Source organism: Ursus americanus, chromosome 10, assembly GCF_024610735.1.
Source record: "Ursus americanus isolate L20-20 chromosome 10, mUrsAme1.1.p, whole genome shotgun sequence".
Lineage (NCBI taxonomy): Eukaryota > Metazoa > Chordata > Mammalia > Carnivora > Ursidae > Ursus > Ursus americanus.
In genome coordinates, this window is record NC_142136.1 from 72936032 (window position 1) to 72961286 (window position 25255).

The window sequence follows — 25255 nt, forward strand, 5'->3', positions numbered from 1 at the left end:
TTCTTGGCAGATGTTTCCTAGATGGCTGCTGGACTTTTAGCAGTATCTCTCTCTCTCTATTTTTAGTACATATTGATTTTTGTAGCTCATTAGGCAAAGAAAAATCCATATTCCTCCAGACATAACAGATTGGCATAAAAATAACAACAAATAGGCTCTCAATTTTGTATACCAGCTGGCATCCATAACCACAAAAGTGATAAACAGGTAAGAACCACAAGATTCAGAGTAATAGGTCAATAAAAAGGAAACAGAAGTTAAAAAAAAATTGTAAATAAAAGACTCATATGTCTACTCATTTACAATTTTTCTGACCCTAGTCTCAGAGATATTAAAACGTTTCTTTATACATTTTATAATTTGAGATTTGCTCCAAATCAAGGAATTATACAAATGTCGGTTTTAAAATAGTTGCTGGCTTTTATTATTATGACAAAAGAGTGATCTTGATGAACTTTCCTAATGTCATTATCCTACTCTAAAAGATAGCACACCACCACACAAATTAAAATCCAATGACCTAACCAGTTCCAACGTCAAGGGAGTAAATTGCCGGGACACACGTGGCATAATTTACGAATAGGCAGCATGCCCCATGTCCCAGAGTCCTCCTGTCATCTGTCCCTCCCAACCCCAGGTATTACTGATGATATCGTCTCCCTTTTCTCATTATCCAGACTTTTAAGCACTATAATAAAAAAACATACACCATGGAGTAAGAGAAAGAAATTAAAATGCCAACGATAAGCGAGGTTAAGCTCAATTCTTAAATCCAACTTGTATATATCAGGCACTCCCCACACCAGAAGGACCTGTCCACCCAGCACATGCTATAAGACTAGGATCAATTATACAAAGAGTAGTGTTCAGATTAGGGTTTCTCTCTCAAAGAGGAAGCATATCCACCAAATGTAGTCATTTGTTTATAGAGTCAGTGATATTATGGGAAATTTAAGTTTTTTGATCAGTTTTCCCTTGAAATTTTCTTTATTAAATATTTAATTAGGACTATTATGTATTTTTTCATTCAATCTTCAGATACTTTTTGAAAAGAGCTGGACAAAGTAAAAGAGTACATGATAGTAGTAAAAGGCACCATTATTTATCAAGTTTCATAGGTTTGTGATCCAGGGCAAGTGACTTTATCTCCCTAAACTTTGATTTTGTCTTATGGTGGTAGCGGTAGTTCCTGCTTTGGGAGGGGTTTTTGAGCACCTCACCACATGAAACAATGTTGGAAAGTGCTCCATAGAGAGCCCATTCTCACCATTCAGTAGCTGTCATCACCATGGAAATACTGAATCCCTGATCCCATTCTTGACAATTCCCTCTTCTTCCCTCTTATCTTTCAGACTCGATTACAAAGTCCTCCCCATTTACATCTAGATCTTCCTCAAATATGTTTCTCTTCACCTCCTTAATCCCAGCTACTCTGAGCTAATATAGATGAATGAATGAAAGAGTGGTCATTCTTTTAGTCTGTCAGTCTGTCAATGCTGCCAGCAGTTGGATACACACATTAAGTGAAACTCAGAGGGGAAAGTAGCATGCAGGCCTCAATGACCCTAAAAAGACATCTTTCTTTCCATGGGAGACTATTCACCCAACTCCATTCTACTGGACCTGTGTGACTTGGCATGTTCAACCCAAGTGTTGAACACATCTGAAACTAAAGGGAAAAAAAAACAAACAAGAAATTCACATTTTATGAATTCAATAGCCACATAATTTATGTGTACAACATCCCTGTTTTTTCTTCCACAATTAATCATCACCTCATTTGCTTTAGTCTTTTTCCAGTTAGATTTGCATCCTTGTCCTCAGTCCCAGCACAAGGCTGGGCTACATCTGACCACATTGTTTATCACCACGGATCCAGTGCCCAGAAAGAATGTTTAACACAGATAAGAGCTAACCAAGTATTTTTCCAGTTGATCTCCCTTCCTCTACTCTTACCCCTCCTTTAAAGCACACCGCTGCCATTTTGAGTGCATTTCTAAAAGTAGAAATCTGGCCCAGACCATTCAGTGGGGAACAGTCTCTCCAACGTGTGGTGCTGGGACAACTGGATAGCCATGTGAGAAAGAAAGAAGAAAGAAAGAAAAGAAAAGAAAAGAAAAGAAAAGAAAAGAAAAGAAAAGAAAAGAAAAGAAAAGAAAAGAAAAGAAAGGAAAAAGAAAAGAAAAGGGAAAAGAAAAGAGAGGGAGGAAGGGAGGGAGGAAGGGAGGAAGAAACTGGACTTTACCTCACACCATATACAAAAATTGACTCAAATGAATCAAAGACTTAAATGTAAGAGCTAAACTGTAGCTCTAATTAGACAACATAGGTGTAAATATTCATAACCTTGGATCAGGCCATACCTTCTCAGACTTGACCAAGAGCATATGCAACAAAAGATAAAGTTGAAAAATTGGGCTTCATCAAATTTATAAACAGTTTATACTGCAAATAATGCCATCAAGAAAGTGAAAAGACAACCTACAGAGTGGTAGAAAATATTTGCAAATCTTACATCTCATAAGATACTTGTGTCCAGACTATATAAAGAATACTTACAACTCAGTAATAAAATGACAACCCAATTTAAAAATGGGCAAAGGATTTAAATAGATATTTCTCAAGGAAAACATACAAATGGCCAGTAAACACATGAAAAGATGTTCAACATCACTAACAATCACGGAAATGCAACACAAAACCACAATGAGATACCACTTCACACCTCCTAGGATGGCTATAACAAAAAACACTGATTAGTTTTGGCAAAGATGTGGCGAAATTGAAGCTTCATACATTGTTAGTGGGAATATAAAATGATATAGTCACTTCAGAAAACTATCTGGCTGTTCCTTTAGTTTTAGAAAACAGATTTACCGTATGACCCAGCAATTCCACTCTTAGGTATATACCCAAGACTGTATACATTCATACAAAAGCTTGTACATCAATGTCCACAGAAGCATTATTCACAACAACCAAAAGGTATAAATAACCCAAATGTCCACCAACTAACGAACAGATAAACAACATGTGGTATACCCAATTCTAAGAAGTAAAATGGCACAGCATGGATGACCCTTGAAAACGTTACGCTTAGTGATAGAAGCTAGTCACAGAAGACCACATATTACATAATTCCATTTATATGGCAAATGTATAGAGACAGAAAGTAGACTAGCAGTTGCTGAAGGCTGAGGGTGGAGGGGAATTGAGAGTGATTAACAGGTGATACAAATTTGGGGGGCGATGAAATTGTTCTAAAATGGACTCGTGACAGCTGCACAATTTGGAATACTCCAAAAAGGATTAAATTATACACTGCAACTGTGTGAATTGTACCACATGTGAATTCTGTCTCAGTTAAGCGGTTATTAAAAAGTACATATTGGAGCACCTGGGTGGCTCAGTCAGGTCAGCATCCGACTCCTGATTTTGGCTCCGGTCATGATCTCAGGGTTGTGAGACTGAGCCCCACACGTCAGGCTCTGTACTGGGCATGGAGTCTGCTTAAGATTCTCTCTCTCCCTCTGCCCCTCCCCCACTCCCACTCTAAAAAATAAAAGTACATATCTGATCACATGATTCCTTGGTTAAGAATTTTCAAGGCTGCACACTGTGGTAAGGCTCAAGTACAAATCCCAAGGTGACTGACAGATCCACGTGACTGCCGCAGTTTGTTCAGTTTGCCTCACTCTCCTCAACACAGTGCAGGTACCTAGTGGCTGCTCGATGAACTTTAGTCTAATGAACCAATTTTATGGTAGCATTCAGCGGTACCAGTTGTCAATGAAGCCCCTTAAGAAGGGACATGAACATGAGGAAGGGAAAAGCAAGGTATGTAACTTTCAAAGAAGCATTTATTCACATGTCCAGTCAATGCTTTTTTTTTCCTGTTTCTAGTGCCCAAGTGAAGATCCTATGAGCGTGCTGAACTCAGAATTATATGCTAATTCAGATACAAAAGGCTCTTTGTTTTCTCCTACAGCTTTTATGTTCTCTTACGTTGACATCTATCTTCCACACGCACGTAGGTAGACCAGCTAAGCAGGTGCCCCTAAATTAGAAAACTAACGGAAGGAGAAGAGTTGACTCTGACACCGTAAATATTTTCTTCTCATTTTTACATCATCAGTGCTGTCAGCGTAACTTCAGCAACTGTCACAAGAAGGGAGTTGGCTGCCTTCTGGAAAATAAAGGTTTAGGGAGAGTATCACATTGTTCATTCATTCACAAATATTTATTGAGCACTCACTATGTGCTGGGGGTCATTTTAGGCACTGTGGATGGAGCAGAGGACAAAAGACAAAAAAGTCCTGCTTTAATGGAACTTACATTGTATTGCGTGGAGAGAGAGTATCAATAATTAAGAGTATAGTAAGTCAGGTAGTGATAAATGCTATCCTTATTTAAGCTAAGGAAAGAGGGAGGGGCACTAATTTAGCCGGGTATTCAAGGACACACTCACAGAAAAGCTCATATTTGGGTGGACACCTGAGTCAAGGGAATGTGTTCGCCATGTGGCATCTGGGCTGAGGGCTTTACAAGCAAAGAGAACAGATCCCGTAAGGGTCCTGAGTCAGCAGCCTGCTCAGATTGTGGAGGGACAGAAACAAGTCCAACGTGGCGGGGCATGGTAAGCAAGGGCGAAGCAGTGTCCCATTGAGGCCTTTTATTCTCAGAGAGATGAGAAGCCTCTGAAAGGTTTTTGCTTGTTTTTGTTTTTGTTTTAGCAGGAACATAGGGCTTTTCTTTTCACCAAACTTCGGACCAATCAAAGCTGATGGTTAAGGGTAGACACAGAATCTGCATCAGCCTTCAGCATTAGAGAAGCTGGTGTCTTTAAGAATTCAATCTATATACTGAAATACAAGAGACGAAGCAATAAATTCAGAATTATACAATCCACATAGTTTTTACTGTCCAGCCCTTCCTCCTCCAGACCGCAAGTGCCACAGAGACGGGGGCCATGCCGATCTCTTCCCCCATGGTATAATTATATCCCCAGGACAAACCAGGAGCTGATGGAAGTATCTGACAGGAAACATTGTTGTAACACATACCTTTAATTCATTCAGCATATATGCAGATTTCATTTTGATTTTCATTTCTAGAAGCACAATGTGACCTACATTTGAAATAATCCTTAGGAGATTTTGCAATTTGCTGGAATAGCAGCAGAGAAAGTACTAAGGTCTAAACAGGAAAATTCACAAATTTTTAACAGCTACTAGGTTCAGGTCGGGCTTTTCTAGAATCGTGACTAAGAATCTCCATTTAGGGCAATGAGGACCTTTAAATTTTTCTACAGAATATCTACATGAAAGCTGCAGCACTCAGAGTAATACTGGTTAACTTGAGGATTTTCAGAAGTGGGTTAGTATAAATGTGTTCTAAATCACTCTCCCTTCATACACAAAGACACGCTTAAGCGGCACAATGCATGAAAACTGGTAAACATTTCTAAGCCAATAAAACTTACCTCTTCATTCTATCTGAAGCAACAGACTTAGTAAGAATGATGAAATTTGTTACACATAATTGTAAAAATGTCTTTCAAATTGAAAAAAAAAAGCAATGTCCGCTTTTTAAAACTTACATTGGAACTGAAATATGGAATGAACAAAGCTGGGAACTTAATGAGAGAGAAACAGACATCTTTTGGGGAAAAGAGGGAATTCTGTACAATGGTCACTGTCTATATTTTTAGGGATTAAGTTGTTAAACTTCCCTTAAAACAAAATCAATCAGGCTAATCCTGGGGTAGTTTTAAGGGAAGACTGGTGTAGGAAACTAAATACAATATTACATTTTAGCGCTATGAAAATATTCCTTACTTTTGCTTTTACCACATAAAATGACTCATCCTTTGTTGGAAGGGCATAATTTTATTTTATTTATTTTTAAATATTTTATTTATTTGACAGAGACAGACAGCCAGCGAGAGAGAGAGAACACAAGCAGGGGGAGTGGGAGAGGAAGAAGCAGGCTCCTAGCAGAGGAGCCTGATGTGGGGCTCGATCCCAGAACGCTGGGATCACGCCCTGAGCCGAAGGCAGACGTTTAATGGCTGTGCCACCCAGGCGCCCCAAGGAAGGGCATAATTTTAAATACAGAACATTCCCAGGCTTATTCTGGGAGGAAATAGTCTTAAGCCTATCATATCCTACTCATGCGATTCTTCCCTCCCATCACTCACTGTCCCCTTTCCAATCCTTTCAGATTCACAAACTCAGAATTCATTAGGGCAATTCCAGCTGATTAAGAAGAAGGGAGGATTTTATTAATTAGCTTAGGCAATGTAGGAACAAACCTAAGTTTGTGTATTAGTCAGCTCAGGCAGGCATAACAAAGTAACACAGCCTGGGGGGCTTAAATAACAGAAATTTATTTTCTCAGCTCTGGAGGCTGAAGGTCCAAGACCAAGATGCTGGCCAATTTGGTTTCTGGTTTCTCCTTCTTGGCTTGCAGATGGCTGCCTTCTTACTGTGTATTCACATGGCAGAGAGCTCTCTGGGGTCTTTTATTATAGGACACCGATCCTATAGGATCAGGACCCCACCATTAAGACCTCCTTTTACCTTAATTACTCTCCTAAAGGTTCTATTTCTAAATACAGTCACATTAGGGGTTAGGACTTCATATAAATTTGAGGAGGACACAATTAAGTCCGTAGCACTTAGTATCAGATTTGCTCTCACTGTGGTTTTTGTCTTGGGCAAGGACTAGGGGAGTCACTTAGATCCTTCCTTTCAGTATTATCTAGACCCTTTGAGTCCTCAGAACTTTAGCAAACAAATAGGATTGGCCTTGCTACAGGTAGCGTATGGATCCTACTCCGAGTGGACTTACTACTCAAGCAAGTCTGACTTCACCCAAAGCCCAGACTCTCAGTTACATTGACTGAGGGACTGAGTTAATGCACAAACCTTCACCTTTCTCAACATTTTTTTCCTGTTCTGAGTGTGTCCCTAGAAAGAGGGATTTCCTACAGGGTCAGTTCTCCGGGCTCTGGAGTCCTAGAGGCCATGGTGCTAACCAATGAAGATCATCTCAACACCTTGAAGGTGAAGACCAACTTGGTCTGTGCAAACCAAGAGGAGTTCAAGAATCTTGTTCTCATGGGGGAACTGCTCACAAAACCCTGGCTCAGAAACCTGAAGTCAAACAGCAGCCTAGTCAACATCGTATTGGAGCAAAGTAAGTTGATGGAGGAGAGCACGTCTTTTGAGTGTCTGCTTATAGGTACTGTTTCATACCTCATGAAAATTAACACGAGAAAAGAAGTGCCTCCTCAAAATCAACTATAAATAGCTGCCATTTCTTTGTGGTTATAAAAGGGGGGGGGACCAATGTGTTCTATGAATGAAGATGACACTTCATCTAGTGTCCCAAAAGGATGTGTCATCCAGTCTCCTAGATTGTTCCAACTGTGAGAGTTATAGTCCTTCTGAAGTCTCGCCCTTCTCAAATCCAGCCTGGTTCATCTATGAGGCAAGTGTCTGCCTCTCCCCATGTTTGAAAACTTCTATCACCATCTGCAAAAGGTAAACAGAGCATGCCTTCACTGGAAAATGTCCCCTGATTAGACAAATTCCGATAATAAATACTGGAACTTACAGCTTTACAGTATCTAACTTTCAATCAGTTCTTGTCTTCTGCATGTATGGTTTTATGTATTTTCTAAAGGCATGTTACTTTCTTCCACAAGAACCATAAGCTAAGGGAGACCATAAGCTAAGTATCTCTGACTCTTTCTCATTTTCCTCCCATGGCAGCACAAACTATAGTGACTGATCCAAAATGGTCATTCCATACATGTTAGTTAGAAAGCAAATATCCAAGAAGACATTTTCCATAGCTTTAGACAGATGAACAGACTATCACCATGGAGATCTGGACTTGGTGGACGCCCACCTGCACCAGACCTGAACCCCTGGCAGCTGCTGGAGATTATACAGCACCTAGAAATGCTGGAAATTAATTCCTCCTCTTGTATCCCCTCTGACGTGCCCTGTCCTACAGCAGGTCTTAACTTCTCCCCTGTCTTACCAGACCCAACTACATTCACTTGCTCACTAGAAGTTATTGATTCTAATTCCTTCATGACTGCTAATTTGGATCACAGTCCATTACAGAAAATCTGAAAATTCAGTCCAGCAGTTGGTTGAATATCTTCTTTGTGTCAGCGACTCAGGCTACCACCACCCTGCTTGACGTCCCCACTATCGTGAAGTTGAAAAATTGAAAGGGCCTCCTGCCTCACATACACGGTCTATATGGACCTTCATATTGTTGTCTTTCCTAAACACATGCGAGCTCTGCTTATCTGCACAAAAACACTTCAGCCCCTCACCATCATCTTTAGAGTAGTTTTCCAGCATCAACTCTGGAGTTAGGTTGCCGGGCTTCAAACCTTGGACCTATAAGACTCAGGGTAAGGTACTTAGCCACCTGTGTCTATGCTCTCCAAGCTATAAGGTAAGGATTGTTAAGTTTCCCCTCTGCAGGACTGCTTTAAGGTATCTCTGAGGGCGTAGATGCTAAATGCTTCCAGACAGTTTGGACACAGTGACAACTTGAGTGTTAGCACCAATAGCATCAGTATTTCCCACCAGATACCCAGCCCTTGAGCTAATGACACCCCCTCGTCTTCCTAGATTTGACTTTTACAGTACCTCACAGTGATCTGTGCTACCATTTGTCCTTTACAGGCTGGCCCTCCCGCCACACTGAGTCCTCTTGGCATTTGTGTTTACTCATCCATCTTCATCAGTAGACACATCCTTGGCCGGGCCACAGTGCGGAGCCTGGTCAGGCCAGCAAGCTGATGCACTTACCTGGGCCGTCATCCCGAAACCAGCTTATTCCCCCAAAATAACAGGATCCAGTACAACAAAATAGATCTTAAAATAGGCCTAGAAGATGTAGGAAAAGTCCTCTTGTTCTCCACAATTTATCTCAACACACTCACAACACTTAATCTAAGAAATCTTTGACTTGAAACAGTCTTGAGTATAAATGGAGAAAGGCAAGACACCCAACAATGGACTCACACCCAAGAATCTTTGCAGCAGTTTTCCAACAAAGGAAACACGAGCAGAACCACAGCAAACCCCTACTTTATTTCTTTCACTTCTCTGATTATAAATATTTTCAGACTTGATGAGATGTTGGTATTAACACTAAAGCATCCACCATTTATTATTCTGTAAGTGGCTATGTTTATACTTACAGGTGTTAACATACAATTACAGTTACATAGCAATATCAGTCCAGAGCCCAAGTGTTGTTCGAGTACATGAACATCACTCAGCACTTATTTGTTTTCCATTTTTTAAAAAAGCTTCACCACCTTCTATGTTAATCTTATATTTGTTCCCAGATTTTATCATTCAAAATTCACAGTCAGATGTGAGCACAGAGTTTGAAAAAACATTGAACATATCCCTACCCAAATACTCAAATTATCTATAAATAAGCAAGGATCCCTGTTGTAATTTTCTGTTTGAGAAAAAAAAATTCAATGTACACTCGTCATGATTTTACAAAGAAAAAACATGAACCCAAGTTTCAGTTATCTGTGAACTGGCAAAATACCGTGATAACAGAGGCCTGCTAATTTCTCAAGCTCCAAAATTTTCAAACAACACCTATCCACTAAAACAAATAAAGGTAAGGAAAAAATGCACAAATGATTGACAGATGGTTTTAACTTGGCACTTGTATATTTGAGAAAGGATTATCTTCAAGCTGGTGTATTTACTCTGGTCTTTAATGACTGCTATGTCCAAGTGGTGAAAGGACACTGCTATGAATACTTGCTTAGCAGGAGAAAAATGCTGGCTCTGTGTTTCTCAAGTGACCCAGGTGTCAAGGTTTTGATAGAATAGTGGGGGCGAGGGTAGTTGTCTGTCCATCCGTCCGCCTGCCTCTTTCCATTTGCTGGCCTATCAGGAACAAAGCCACCGAAGCCTGCCTGGCCCTGGAACTGTGATGAAGCTCAGTTAGCTGATTAACAGGAAACAGCAGAAACTACATCTTTCAGCAGAAGCTCTTAGTCTCTGCTGACCCAGCAAAGCTGTGCAGATGACAATGGTAATAAAGCTCGCCAACCATAAAAGTCAAATCAAGCCCAGCTTCCAAAATTGAGCAACTTCAGTTAGCTCCATCAATCTGACATATCTTTTGTTGTTGACAATTTACCTGTTGCCCTAAGTGGGGCTGAATATAATATTTAAGGACTTAGAGAGGCCAAGGATGGAACCATTCATTTCTTGTCATTTGTTTCGTCTTTAAAGTTAAACAAGTGAGAAACTGAATCAGAGACGCTTTGAGCAGAGAGGTCCTCCTACCATGGTGACGGCATGGATGGACCTGGAAGACATTATGCTAAGTGAAATAAGTCAGTCATGGGAGGACAAATACTGCATGATTCCGTTTCTGTGAGGCATCTAAAAGGGTCAAAGATATAGAACTAGACAAACAGTGGTCACCGGGAGATGGGGGAGGGGAACTGGGGAGTTGCTGCTCAATGGGGAGAAAGGTACAGTTACACAAGAGTAAGTTCCAGAGATTGGCTGTACAACACAGCGCCTCCAGCTGACACTAGAATGTTGTGCACTTAAAAAGTTAAGAGGGTGGATCTCATGCTGAATGTTCTTACTGCATCCAAACACAAAAACAAAACAAAACAAAAACACAGAAACACTACCCAAACCAAAGGGACAGAAGGGAACTTTTGGAGGTGATGCCTATGTTCATTACCTGGATTGTGGTAATGGTAACAAGAGTGTATATATATGTTCAAATTCAAATTGTACATTAATTATATGCAATTTTCTGTATACCAATTATACCTCAATACAGCTGGAAAAACAAACAAATAAGCAAACAAACAAAACAGAGAAGGCTTCAATCTGTGTGTAGTTGCTAACTATAACCCCAGGGCTCCCTGTTCAAATTGGAAACAGGAAAGCTTCCGGGGTGGAGTATTCCTGATGGTTTTCAAAGTCAGAGGACAAATCCTGGCTGTCAGAATCAGGAAAGGGAAAGCATCGATAATTCAGCAGGTACTAAATGAGGGAAAGTGTCAGATGTATAGACAGGAAACTGGAAAACATAATTTTCTTTGGGACCAATTAACGTAAGAGCTACTTTGCATACTCTCGATCAGAAAGGTGTCAATGTTGTCAGAAGAAGTGAATTTTTTCCTAATGAAAGTTAACATGACACTTGTATTAATGAAACACGTTCTGAACTACTTCACAGGAAAGAGAAAAAAAAACACCTTAAATACAAATACTATCACAAGGCAAGACTTGGGGATATAAATATTTATGACATATTCCACATGTTTAGTTAGGCTCCATTCTTGACTTTTTTTTTCATGGTTTGTTTTTCTAGTAGGAAAGATGCCAAATATTATGAACTTCTACTTCAGAATTTTGGACCCCAGTTTGACCTAACATCACCTTGTTTCATTTGGCAAGCACTATTGTCAAAAATGACACACACTGATGAATTAATCATTCGTGAAAAGAGGAAGAGGAAGAAACACAGGAAAAAACTTGAAAAGTGATGTGTCTATGAGCTCTTCTGGCATCTCATGGGGGCTCCAGTGTGTTGAAAGCAGCTGAGGGGATAGATGGGAGATCACACAGACCCTGTTACCGTAATTCTTAGACTGCTGCCTTACAAGAAGAAAGGGCCTCGTTACTTCCGCTGTCCATTTTGTGTCTAGGCTTCTGTATCGACCACACACTAGTGTGAAGATTATCAACCCAAGGGAACTTCTACCAACCACTTCTCAGCACTGTTCAGAATGACAGCTCTACTACAGAAGAAAAGTGGTATAACACCAATTTTATAACCAAAAAAAATTTCCTAAGACATGTGCTTCCAATTATACAGCATATTATTATATATCAAAGCCTATTACAAAATGCCCCTGGTTGAGATTTCTGTCTCGTTCACATGCCACAAGTGCTAGCTTTTAATTTGGATTACTTAATAATGGATTTTCTTAAAGAAGAGCTTTCTGTATTCCCAATCTTATACTAAAATATGTGCCCACAGTTCATCACATGTACGGTATTCCTCACCAAAGTATTTTGCTAGTTTGGGACACAAGCAACTAAGGTGACAAGTTAATTTATTTTTCTATTTCTCACCTGCAGGAGTTATATGTAAATAGTGATAATATGTCACTTTTAAAAGGCTGGAGAAAAATAAAAAAATATTAGAAATCCTTAATAGTCAAGCGTTGATATTCTACAGTGATTGGTATAAATTATTTCCTGCAAGAGTTATTTAAGATAGAAATAGTGCTCCACTTCTAAACATAAGTCATCATGAAAATTGGCTTTGATTCCAAGAAGTTTAATAAAATGTTTTTTTCTAAGCTAGAAAGAATTACTTAGAAAAGGATTCCTTGTTCTACTTTGTATTAATCCTGCAAAGTCTCTAAATATGCCAGTCTATACAATGATTAAGTAAGCTATTTCTACACAGTACCGGATCTACACCAATCTAATTTTCACTCTGAATAAATACTGGTCAAACCTGTGGATGGAAAAACATTTTTTAAACTGCGGGCTTTTGGATATTGTTTTTATTCAACATGATGCTGAGAACCATTACATCCGAGCACGCTCACCTTTAGCAGAGCAACAATAAGGCCAGTTAGGACCAAATAAAATTGCTGCAATCATTCAAATAATAGCATTCATTTTAGAGCTAAACGAAAAAAAAAAAAAACAAACCCTGTCTAAGAATGAATTCTACCTTAATTGCATTTAATCAACAAATGGGCAAACATGCTAAGCTGTAATCCAAACAACCCAAGGATCGGTTTACAACCTTGACAAGTTAATAATGTTCTCTGGAATAAGATGTCAACGGAGGAAGCTGACTTATAACTAAACGTGTATGATGCTGAGAAATCATATCATGAAGGAAACTAAAGAAAAGTTTTATTTTTGCAAGTGTATGATTGGACCCCTTACCGATGCGAAGGCCAACCAAAACACAATCAGTGGTACAATTCTAATTAGTGTGTCTGAACTCTGTTTTGGTATCATTCTTGTGTGTGGTTCACAGGCTGAAAGATACCACACACAAAATGCATAATGTTCTAAGATTTCTTATTATCCATCATGCCTCATTAATGTAAAAAGCTAAGCTGGAGAGGAGGACAAATTAGAAGAGCCAGTTCTTTTCTATCCTAAGTTGTCTGAAGGTAAGACTGATGTACAGGTTTTTGGATGCAGGCTAAGTGAGTCACAGACTTAAGAGAGTCCAGAAAATGAGTATAAGAGTGAGCCAGCTATGGAAATGATATACCATCAGTGTATAAAAATGCTGTGCTGATTTCTTTTCAGACCCTACTCCTCTACGCATCTTGTCACAAAGTAATCTCTTAACTGCTCCCCTTTCTTAATGAGGATAATAAGCCCCAGACTTTGCTGACTAAATGGAGGAGAACACATATGTCCCTGCAGGGAGTGAGCTACGGACCACAGCTCTCTCACTCCAAATCAAATAACTTCACTTTCTTAGGTGAAGGGTACAAACCCTTCTGCCAATTTTTAGGTGGCTTGTTCTTGAATCCATTATTATTTTATGGAAATCATCAAATGTCTTTACAAAGATTTAGCTATAAAAATCTTATTACACTGATAATAATAATAGTAAAAAAAATAACGTGTTAACCCAAATATCCAATCCATAGATTAATCACTGTGTTTTTATATAAGAGAATACTCACGAGCTTTTAAAAAACACTTTGTATTACTATTTGACATAGAAACTAAACCTTTATAACCCTTTCTTTTCAAGATTTGTTTATTTGAAAGAGAGAGAATGTGTGCGTGTGTGAGCACAAGTGGGGGGAGTGGCAAGGGGAGAGAGAGAGTTCTCAAGCAGATTCCCTGCCGAGCACGGAACCCGACGTGGGGCTTGATCCCATGACCCCAGACTCTAAGATCATGCCCTGAGCCAAAATCAAGAGTCAGATGCTTAACAGACTGAGCCACCCAGGCTACCCTATCACCCTTTTAAGGGTTTATAGCCTTTTTCATTTCACATTTTGTGAATAAGCTAACCCATTTCCAATAAAGAGTATTTTAACCAAAAGAGATCTAGATTTAAATACCAATTGCATGGTGCACTGGGTGTTATATGCAAGTAATGGATTATGGAACTTTACATCAAAAACTAGGGTTGTACTGTATGGTGACTAACATAATATAATAAAAAATTATTATTAAAAATAAATAAATAAATAAATAAATAAATAAATAAATAAATAAATAAATAAATACCAATTGCGAACAGTGATGAACTCTGGTTGGTGGGATTATGAATTGTTTTCTTTTTTTCTTGCTTATCTGAATTTTCTAATTTTTTTCTACAAGAAATATAAATCACTCTTAAAGTTAGAAAAATAAACCCAAAAATTTTTTAGAAACATTCATTGTGCCCACTCCGCTTTCTTCTCTTGACTGTATTTCTATGGTATCACAATAGGTTCACACATGTTTATCTTTGAATCTACCCTGAGAGACAGAAGTCAAAACACATCCAAGAAAATAAATGATGTTTTCCGAAACCCTTCATTTGCACATGCAGTGGGAATCCCTGCTGTGGTGCTTTCCTCCCACTCCATCTCCTGCCCAGAGACATACAGCCATAAATCATGTCTGCTAATATGGCAGCACTGGGGACAATGAGCATCACCTGTGTTTGCAGGGAACTGTGGCGGGGCCATCAACTAACTTCCTCACAAGGGGAACCCTGATGATTCTTTCATGACTCTTTTCCTGATGATACACGTTAACTTTCAAAATTTCTGAACGTTCTCAAGAGGTCAAAGACAGTCCCCCACACCCCACCAACCCAAGCCTGTGCCTATAAAATTTATCTACATTTTGACAAAACTAAAGAACTTCAAAGAAAAAGGAAAAATGAGAAAACATGAAAGATGGTAGTTCCAAGGACACCAGGAAGAGAGAACAGAGACCCCTTCTTGAACGTATAAAAAATGGTTTACACATTTTCTACAGGACTTCTTGGAGAAAAGCAGATCCTACACGCTAAACAGGTTTAACCAAAATCTACAGTTTGAAAAATATGTTAAAAGCAAAAACTTCATATAAAACTCAAGTACTAACAGTAATAAACACTTGACTATAAATTAACTGCCACAGCCTTGTGCTGCTCATATCTAGGATAAAGAGACAATGCCTCCATTACTACTAGGTGAGACAGTGTAATTGTCCTGAGGCCTTTATTTCTTCACTTATAAAAACAAAGATAATATTTACCAAGGATCAACAAATTAAGACAGTGCAATTTCTTTTTTTTTTTTTAAGATTTTATTTATTTATTTGACAGAGATAGAGACAGGGAACGAGAGAGGGAACACAAGCAGGGGGAGTGGGAGAGGAAGAAGCAGGCTCATAGCAGAAGAGCCTGATGTGGGGCTCGATCCCATAACGCCGGGATCACGCCCTGAGCCGAAGGCAGACGCTTAACCGCTGTGCCACCCAGGCGCCCCTAGACAGTGCAATTTCTGACTCAATATAATAATTAGCTCATATGATTTAGTCTCTTACAGTTTCCTTAAATCAAAATCATGCCTCTTATGCTACCAAAAGGCTCTGGCAGCTGAGAGGCACACGGTACCATCATGTGAGACAGTAAATTCAGAAAACCAGTAGAGAAGACCAGAAGGAATGAGGAGGTGCACAGATGAGGGTGTTATGACTAATTCGGTTCATACATTTTGAATTTAAGGTGTCAAAAGAATGTCAGTGTGAAAAAGTCTCAGATGTGGGTGGAGCTACAGATCTGCGGCTCTAGAAATGGGTCATGCTGGACATGCCGACGGATTGGGGAAGCCATCTATTCTCAACCCCGAATACCCATTAGAATCAACCAGGGGGTTGTATAATCCCTAGAGTTCTAAAATGATTTAATTGTCCTGGGGTAGGGCCTGGGAATCCATCTTTTTTGTTTCTTTCCATAAAGATTTCATTCAAAAGAATGAAACTTTCATTCAACTTTTCGTTTTGTTCATTCAACAAACATTTCATTTACATGGATGAATTATTTTATTCATTTGTTTTTTTCTTAAGATTTTTTTTTTTTGACAGAAAGAGCACAAGCAGGAGGAGTGGCAGAGGGAGAGGGAGAAGCAGGCTCCTTGCTGAGCAAGGAGCTCCACGCGGGACTCTATCCCAGGACCCTGGGATCATGACCTGAGCCGAAGGCAGACGCTTAACCGGCTGAGCCCCTCATTTCTTTTTTTTTTTTTTAAGATAAAGTTCAAATCACATAAAACTAGCCATTTTAAAGTATATCATCTCAGTGGCATCTAGTATATTCACAATGTTGTGCAACCACCGCCTTTATCTACTTCTAAAACACTTCCATCATCCCAGAAGGAAACCCTGCACCCATTAAACAGTCACTCCCCATTCCTCCTCCCTCAGCCCCTGGAAACCACTAACCTGCCTTCTGTCTGTATGGACTTACTCTGATTATTTTATTAATGGAATCATATTAATACATAGTCTTTTATGACAGCTCCTTTCACTAGGTATGTGTTTGAGCTTCATCCATATTGTAGCATGTGTATCTGTGCCTTCTCCTCTTTGTGTCCAAATAATATCCCACTGTATGGATATACCACACTTTGTTTATCCATTCATCCGTTAATGGACACTTGGGTTGTTTCCGCCTTTTGGCTGTTGTGAATCGTGCTGCTATGAACATGACCATGCAAGTTTTTGTCTGATTACCCATTTTTAATCTGTGGGTTGACACCTAGCAGTGGGATTGCTGGGTCCTATGATACTCCCATTTTTAAATTTCTGAGGAGAACAAATTGTTTAAGTTCTCTTGGTGATTCAGTGTAAACCTGGAGTTGAGAATCACTAATATGGAAGGTAAATGAAATCATGAGAATAATGGAATGCACCAGGGAGAAGAGATGGGTGGGAATACGATAAGGCCAAAGGCGAAACCTTGGAAATAACATTTCAAAGGCTGCTGAAAAGATCCCATAAGGAAGAGACATATGTAGGAGGAAAAAGAGGTGTCACAGAAATAGAGGCAAATCCAGTGGGGGGAGCCACTGACATCAGCTGCTGAGGAGGAGTCAAGAAAGAAATTGAGAGTCTGTTGCATATGGCAAGATGGAGGTCACTGGCATCTGGGGATCTCCTGGCTTCACTGAAGCCCTGCTTTCAAGGAGTTGAGGCCCACATGAGATGCAAAGTTGAAGAGAGGCGAGTAGTGTAACATACTCTTATTCATTATTCCATGACACCCAGAAACATACAGGACAGATATCAAGCCTACCACACAAATGTTATTAGACCAACAAGTTTCTCCCTCAACGAACAATGTGGCGCTGTCCCTGGCAGCTACAACAGTAAGCCACAGTACAGTACTGACCTGTACCTGTTTGGCTGACCTTTTCATGACCTTTCTAGGATTCTAACTACATGGAAAATATTTGGGTATAATAATATACAATTAGCTAAATTGTTTGGTCTAATGCCAGCAAAATATTTCACAAATTCTTACATTATTTGCCCCATTTTCTGCCTAAAACATTATTTTAGCTTAAAAGTATTTATCAGTTTTTATAAAACATTCACTGGTCTCCGAATCAATATCGATGGCCGACAGTGCTTCATGATTTCACTGAAGTTATTTTCCGAAAGAAATTATTTTCTTCTATTATTAGAGAAAAGGGTAACCTTTACAATGATTGCATTTTAAAGATGAAAAGTGAGAATTAAGGTCAACCTTATGTTTGAAGTCATATTAAATTCAACTTAGGTTTAAATTCTCAATGAATAGTAAGCAACATCTGAAGTACACGAGTGCTTTTATTTAAAAAAAAAAAAAAGTATGTGTTGGGTTTTTGTTTTTTTTTTTAATTTTGAGTATGAGACCAGCCAAGAAATGTCTCCTGGAGCGGTAAACTAGTACACTATCCTAGATTCCTTTTTTCAATTAGTGCTTCTATTCTGTAGACAGTAACAGTATTTAATTTGAAATTTCCTCTTTCTGTGCCAATTCCAGTTTGAACTCCTTCCTGGGAAGTCTTTGAGTGCACAGCTTTATGTGACACACAAAGCCCTCTGAAAGCAGCCAAAGAAAGAAGGGGAAAAAGATGTTTTTCTTTAGTATCAAGCACCTGGCAAGCAAAGAACGTGTTCCTGTAAAGCCTTGAAGGCATTCCTGCTCTCCCCGGAGAATCCAAACGGTCTCGTTTTGATTTCCCTTTGAAAAACCATGAAGTGAGAGCACGTTTGCCTTGATTTACAGTTTACCAGACTTTTCCGTGTTGTTTCTTGTTGCTTGTTTCTCCTCACCAACAAGTCAGGGTGATGGTCCCTTGACCAACTCACAGCTGGCAGAGAGAGGGACTCCCTCGTCATGACTTCTGGCTCAGGGTGGGACAGTGACATCCCCCAGTGCTAAGGACCTCACAGAAATCACGGACCTACTCAGCAGCTTTATAACACAGACACAAAGAAGAAATTACAAGAAAAGAAGATTTCACCACAATTCCTCCCCTTCTTGCCATTTGCATGTCCCTGAGTTAAACGGCCCAAATAGAGCCCAGGAAAGAAAGCACAATATCAGCTACTTAACAAAGGGAGCCATTAGACAGGACACCGAAGCACAGGGTAAAAGAATAAACAGATACATTGGACTTCATCAAAATTAAAATCTTTTATGCTGTCAACAATACTTTCAAGAAGACGAAAAGACAGCCAATAGAATGGGAGAAAACATTTGTAAACCATATTTCTGATAAGGTACTTGTATTCAGCGTACATAAAGAATGCTTACAACTCAATAACGAAAAGACAAACAATCCAATTTAAAAATGGACTTGAACAGACCTTTCTCCAGAGAATATATACAAATGGCCAATAAGCATATGAAAAGATGCTCAACATCATTAACCATCAGGGAAATGCAATCAAAACTATGAGATACCACTTTACAACCACTAGGCCAAACAATGAAAAAGGCAGATAATAACTGATGGTTGGATGTGGATGTGCTGGTGGGAATATAAAAGGGTGTAGCCACTTTGGAACCCACTCTGACGGTTCTTCAAGACATTAAGCGTAGACTTACCAGCTGACCCAGCATTTCTACTCCTCAGTATATACCCAAGAGAAATGAAAACAGATGTCCATACAAAAACTTGCACATGAATCCTCATAGCAGCATTACTCTGGTCAAAAAGTATAAACAACCCAAATGCAAATCAAGACAGATGACTAACAATGGTATATCCATTAGCCATACAATAGAATATTATTCAGCTGGGAAAAGGAATGAAGTACTGATCTATTCTACAACGTGGATGAACCTTGAAAACATATGCTAAGTGAAAGAAATCAGAAAAAGACCACATCTTATATAGCTGCATTCACATGAAATGTCCCAAATTGGCAAATCCTTACAGACACGAAAGCAGATTTGTGGTTGTTTAGCACTGAGGGAGGTTGGGGGAGGGTGAAGGAGGATGGGGACTGATTAATAATAGATAAGAGGGTTTCTTTTGTGGGTGATTAAAATATACTAAAATTTGTTGTGGTGATGGTTACAAAACTCTCTGAATATACTAAAAGCCATTGAACTATACACTAAATGGGTGAATTGTATGATAGGTGAATTATATCTCAATTAAGTTGAGATTGAGAGAAAAGAGATTGAGAGAGAGAGAGAGAGATGATCATAAAACCAGGAAGCATGGCCTTTCATTTCCAGATACTCTGGTCATTCCTCACTATCCCAGTTCCCTTTTAGCTGTACCAAGTTCCCTGACTTAGACATAACACCAAGTTCTCTTCACTGTTTCAAACACATTTGAATTTGTTCCTCACCCCGAGGTTCTTGAACATCCAACAACCAGAACGCAACACCTACATTCCCTTCTATCATGGAGCCTCCACCAGCTGCCACCCCAGCTCTCCTTGACCTTTGATGACATGTCCCAAATTACAGAGAGGAATCAAGAGAGCAGGATAAAATGAGAGAGAACTAGCATCATGTGAAGACAGCTCAGGGTTCTGAGTAGGGAGATGTATTCATGGGGAAACAGCAACAAATTGTTTGGTCTCAGATACGAACCACTGGGAGTGGGGGGCAAGGTTGGGGAGACAAGGGAGAGACTTTCCTAATAGCTTTCCCCCAGACTTATGGGCCATCCCAAACAGGCAGTGTCATGAGAGGTCTGGGTAGAGAGGCATAGGAGATGATGTCACTAGAGACTTTTAATAAGGCAGAAGCAGCAAGACCATCTTGTCAATGTGACAGCCATTATTCCGAACAGACCATGATCGAATCCCCAACAGGCGTTCTTAAAGGATTAATGCAGGAGGAATTTAAAAGCATCCTGATAACTGACTTCTGACAAAATACCCAAGAAGACAATGTATAAAAACTGTGTAACCGTAAAATATAAGAGCAAGCATAAATGAGATTATTAATGCAATGATATGGATTGTGCATTTAACCATGTACCAGGTAATGCCTAAGCACAGTGTTTTCAGAAATGAGCAGCTCTCCTCTCACCTTTCAAGTTGTTTGCTGCACAATCAGGGTGGTGCTGCACATCTTTCTAGTAGTTTATTTTCTTTATAATTCTGACTCTCAAATCTTGACTATCAGAACTGGACCTCACATAGCCAGTAGTCATGGAATGTAGCAATGCCCACCTTCAAACACCTTCCCAGATTTCATGAAAGAACAACAGGACTTCTTCAGCAGAAACTAATATAACACCGTATGTTAAGTAGTCGGAATTAAAATAAAAACTTAAAAAAAAAAAAAACCAACGAAGTTGTCTGGTTAGATCCTGACATAAAAATTGGAATAGCATGGACCCAACCAAAGTTCCTTACTGACTGACTAGAAATAGCCACTGTATATATCCCACAAGTCTTGGAAGCTGAACTCGGATATCCAAAACCAAGGACCCAAGTACGTAGGGCTCTTCTCACGTCCCACACCGGCTCGTGGCAGACTTATTCCCATTAATCTCCCAGGAGAGAGACCCTGACTCTTCTTTTATCTTCTCAGAAGGCAATAAACCAAACTGTAAAAACCACTAACTGCTTCTCTGCAAATCTGTGAATGGACAGTTAAACTAGTATTTTTATTTTGCTGGCTTTTTAAATGAAACTTGACCCCTATAATTTCCACGCAGTCTTCTTTAATAAAAGCACAGGAGATAGCCATGTTGGAATGTGAACCACGCACAGCCCGTGCATGCCTACCTGCAGCATATGACCGCTTTGCAGGAGAGTGCCAAATCCAGGAAGCTTCTCCTGACTTCAAAGGACAGCGCATACTTCAGTGTGTGGCCATCGATGATGAGGGCCACGTCGTTCTCCTTGCCCAACAGATTCCCAAGGTCAGTGCAGTGCTGCGTAATGGCTGCCCTTGTTGCCTGAAACAAGAGGGGGGGGGGTCATGATTTTGTGTGTTCCATAGATCAAAAACAGAACTTAAGAAAAAAATCAAAATTTCCTTAAAGTGAGAACATTCCCATTCTAATGTAAAGCATACAGAGTTCAATTTGATGTGAGTGTATATAAATGCACATTAAAATTCCACTGAACTGCCTGCTAAGTCTGTTTTATGGGTGAAAACATCCCCTTTAAAGATATTTACATTTGATATTTACAATAACCTACTCTGGGTGCATTCTAGGCTGAACTAGAATATTCAAATTCTTTTCCACTGGAACTTTCATTGCTAAGGTTCTTATGACTTTTTCTCCCTCCTCCTTTATACTACATATATATTATTCTTGGTGCCTCTAGAACAGGAAACACCATATAAACAAATGTGTGATTTTTTTTTCCAAAAGATAAAATTGTTAAAACCTAAATGGCAAATATTTCTCAGTTTGCAAAGACAATCTTTAAACCCTCCAAAAGGTATTAGGGGATATACACAAAAGATTAATTTCTATCCTCTGCTGAGATCTTCAGATTAAAACACTTCTTTCCATGGGTCATCAGAAGAAGACACAAACTGATCATTTTTTCATGTTACAGAAAATATCTAATCAAATTAAACATTTTAAAACAGCACTTTTTGGGGCGCCTGGGTGGCACAGCGGTTGGGCGTCTGCCTTCGGCTCAGGGCGTGATCCCAGCGATCTGGGATCGAGCCCCACATCAGGCTCTTCTGCTATGAGCCTGCTTCTTCCTCTCCCACTCCCCCTGCTTGTGTTACCTCTCTCGCTGGCTGTCTCTATCTCTGTCGAATAAATAAAAATAAAATCTTAAAAAAAAAATTTAAAAAAACCAGCACTTTTTAGGACACTACTACCAGCCTAAACAAGTGCCTTGGTGTGATGTCTTAATCAGATTCAATTAAAGCACAGAATCTTTCTTTGGATTTTTTAAAAAAAAAGTATGTCTGACTTCCCAATGAATTTATGACTATGACTAGGATATCTGGTTCAAATATAAGAATGAAATTTTTAGTTCATAATAAAAAAATGTGGTTTAAGTTGATCAGGGGAGCACAAAGTCTGCTGAAATTATTCTGTCAGGACAACCTTTGGTTATTAAACTACACTTACATATAATTTACGCCCCTGATAACATAAATTACCATCTTGAAGAAGTATGTCGAATGGACAGGAATCTTTCTATCTCTAGTTAAACCGAGGATCAGCTACCATCACAAAGCAAGGTCCAACTGCTATTGTCTTACTGCTCAGTTTTCATTCTCAACAAGGCACTTGAGACAACACTTATCAGAAAGATGTGTTTGAGGCATAATTGTGGTCTAGAGCTCCGTTCTGTGGTCAGATGTCCCAGGGTCTTCTCCCAACCCTCTACTTAATACGTCTGTGACCTTGGGCAAATCACTTAGCCTCTTTCAACAGCAATTCTTTTTTTTTAAATAATATTTTTTATTATATTATGTTAGTCACCATACAGTACATCTCTGGTTTCTGATGTAAAGTTCCATGATTCATTAGTTGCGTATAACACCCAGTGCACCATGCAATATGTGCCCTCCTTACTACACATCACCAGCCTATCCCCTTCCCCCACCCTCTTCCCCTCTGAAGCCCTCAGTTTGTTTCTCAGAGTCCATAGTCTTCTTAAGTGTAAAACAGAGCTAAGAATAAGTACCTCATAGCACTTTTGTTACGAACAAATGAACTAATCGGTACCACCTGCTTAACACTCAGCTTGGCACATAATAAGCACTCAATGAAGCCCATTCTTCCTCTGGTTACTATTTATGCACTAAGAATTTCCTACATCTAGGAAAATACACAGTGGTGCTACTTCAGGTGGTGACTAAATGCCATCACTGACAATGCCTTCTTTGTCAATGTAATAACAGAAGCATAATTGATGGAAGAGTGTCCTAAGAATAAAAGTTGACTTTTAGTAAAAATAAAGGAAACTTTATACTTTTTCACTCTTAATTAGTTGCATAATTCTGAATCTCAAACAAAACATCTATGTTTACCTTATCTGTACAAACAGCCTGCCCTTTAGAATCTGGGTAGAAAAAATCCCACCCACTCAGGGAAATCCCGGTGTGGCAGCCTGGGTGTGCTCACCGGGGAGCTCAGACAAGTCTGGGCAATTCTGAGGAGTGTGTTTGCCAGGGGTCGGTCTGTGGTGGACAGAAAAACCTCCTGGGAAATATTTTACTAAAAGGGATGAGGCAAGCTATGCTGATCTTTTCCATGGTCAACATGCCAATACTGTCGTAGAGGGACCGTCTAGCCCAGTGTCTGTTACTCCCGTTGCCGCCCCCTCCGCATGGACTTATGGAGGAAAAGGTTGAAGAATACGAATCTCTGAGATAAGGAGACCCCTGCCTGTGGCATCTTTGTAAGGGGGCACAGTACAAATGAAGATATGCATCAGTTAGTAATATTATGAAGGGTACTTTCTCCACATGGGGGTATTTCTGGACCACTGAGAAAGACAGACTGAACCCTTCTTCCTCAGCCGAGTGTTGGCAGCTGACTGCCTGTTGGTGTGTGAGGCTCTGGGGCACGAGCAGGGAGGGTGCCCAGCACTGGGACTGTGAATAGCAGAAATGTGATTACTGAGACATAGACAATCTTCCCCTTCCCCACATAGTCAGTCAATCAATTGTGTAGGGAAGGACCTGAAAGGGAGCTGGAGTTTCAACAGCGGCAGGCAGGGACACAGAGTCACCCACATGGCCCATCTTCCTGAGAGCTTCCTATGCCCACAGTGGCCTGGGGAACATGGATGATACTAAGTTGAAATATTTTCAGGTTGAACCACGCAAAGTGCTATGGACAGAATGTTCATATCCCCGGAAAATGCAGACATTGAAACCCTAATCCCCAGTGGAAGAGTATTTGGCGGTGGAGCCTTTGGGAGGTCATTAGGTCACAGGGGAGAAGCACTCAGAATGAGATTAGTGCTCTTACAGGAAGCTACCAGAGAGTTTCTTCCTTCTCTCCCTTTCTCTGCCCCTCCAGCCACAGGAGGACACAGCATGCACACAGCCAGTCCATACCCCAGGAAGAGAGCCCTTGTCAGACAATGGATCTGCCGTCACCTTGATCTTAGACTTCCCAGCCTTCAGAACCACGAGGAATAGATTTGTGTTGTGGAAGCCACCCCGTCTATGGTATTTCTGTATAGCGGACTGAGCAAAGACAAAAGCCAACTCCTTGAGCCCACTGGTGATGCAGCACTACAACTCTTGGCATAATGGATAACGGAGATGAAAACATGCGGCTTGTGCCCAAGACAATGTGAGGGCACACAGACTGAGCGCGCAATAACTGCTTTCGTGTTTATTGTCTAATAAAATGTACTAACTGCACAACAGATACATGTGTCGTACTGAACATGGAAGAGAAGACTGCTAATACATGGGCGGGGTGGGAGGACAGCAGAGGCGTCTTGCAGCAGGAGATGCCCGCGGGAGTGAATGATGCCCCAAGGCTGTGCTGAACTACAGACTGTTAGAAACATGGCAGTCATGCTGTCCAGTTGCAAAGAGAGCACCAAACGTTACTAAGTTACCATGTGGGCCATTCAGCCTTCCTGGGACATTTTGCATTACATTTTCCTTTCCTTTTTTTTCCCCCAAGTTTTTATTTAAATTCCAGTTAGTTAACATTTGTATAATATTAATTTCAGGTGTAGAACCGGATGATTCATCACTCAGATACAACAGCCGG

At 40.0% G+C, this 25255-nt stretch overlaps 1 protein-coding gene across 2 annotated transcripts in view; it reads right to left on the bottom strand.

Annotated features, from left to right (window-relative positions):
- Positions 1-25255, bottom strand: part of ATP8A2 (ATPase phospholipid transporting 8A2) — a 564765-nt gene that overhangs the window by 264733 nt on the left and 274777 nt on the right. For both annotated transcript variants that reach the window (XM_045797080.2, XM_045797081.2), the window contains exon 25: positions 21321-21493. In XM_045797080.2, the coding sequence (XP_045653036.1) occupies positions 21321-21493 (173 nt within the window). The remainder of the gene's footprint in view (positions 1-21320; positions 21494-25255) is intronic.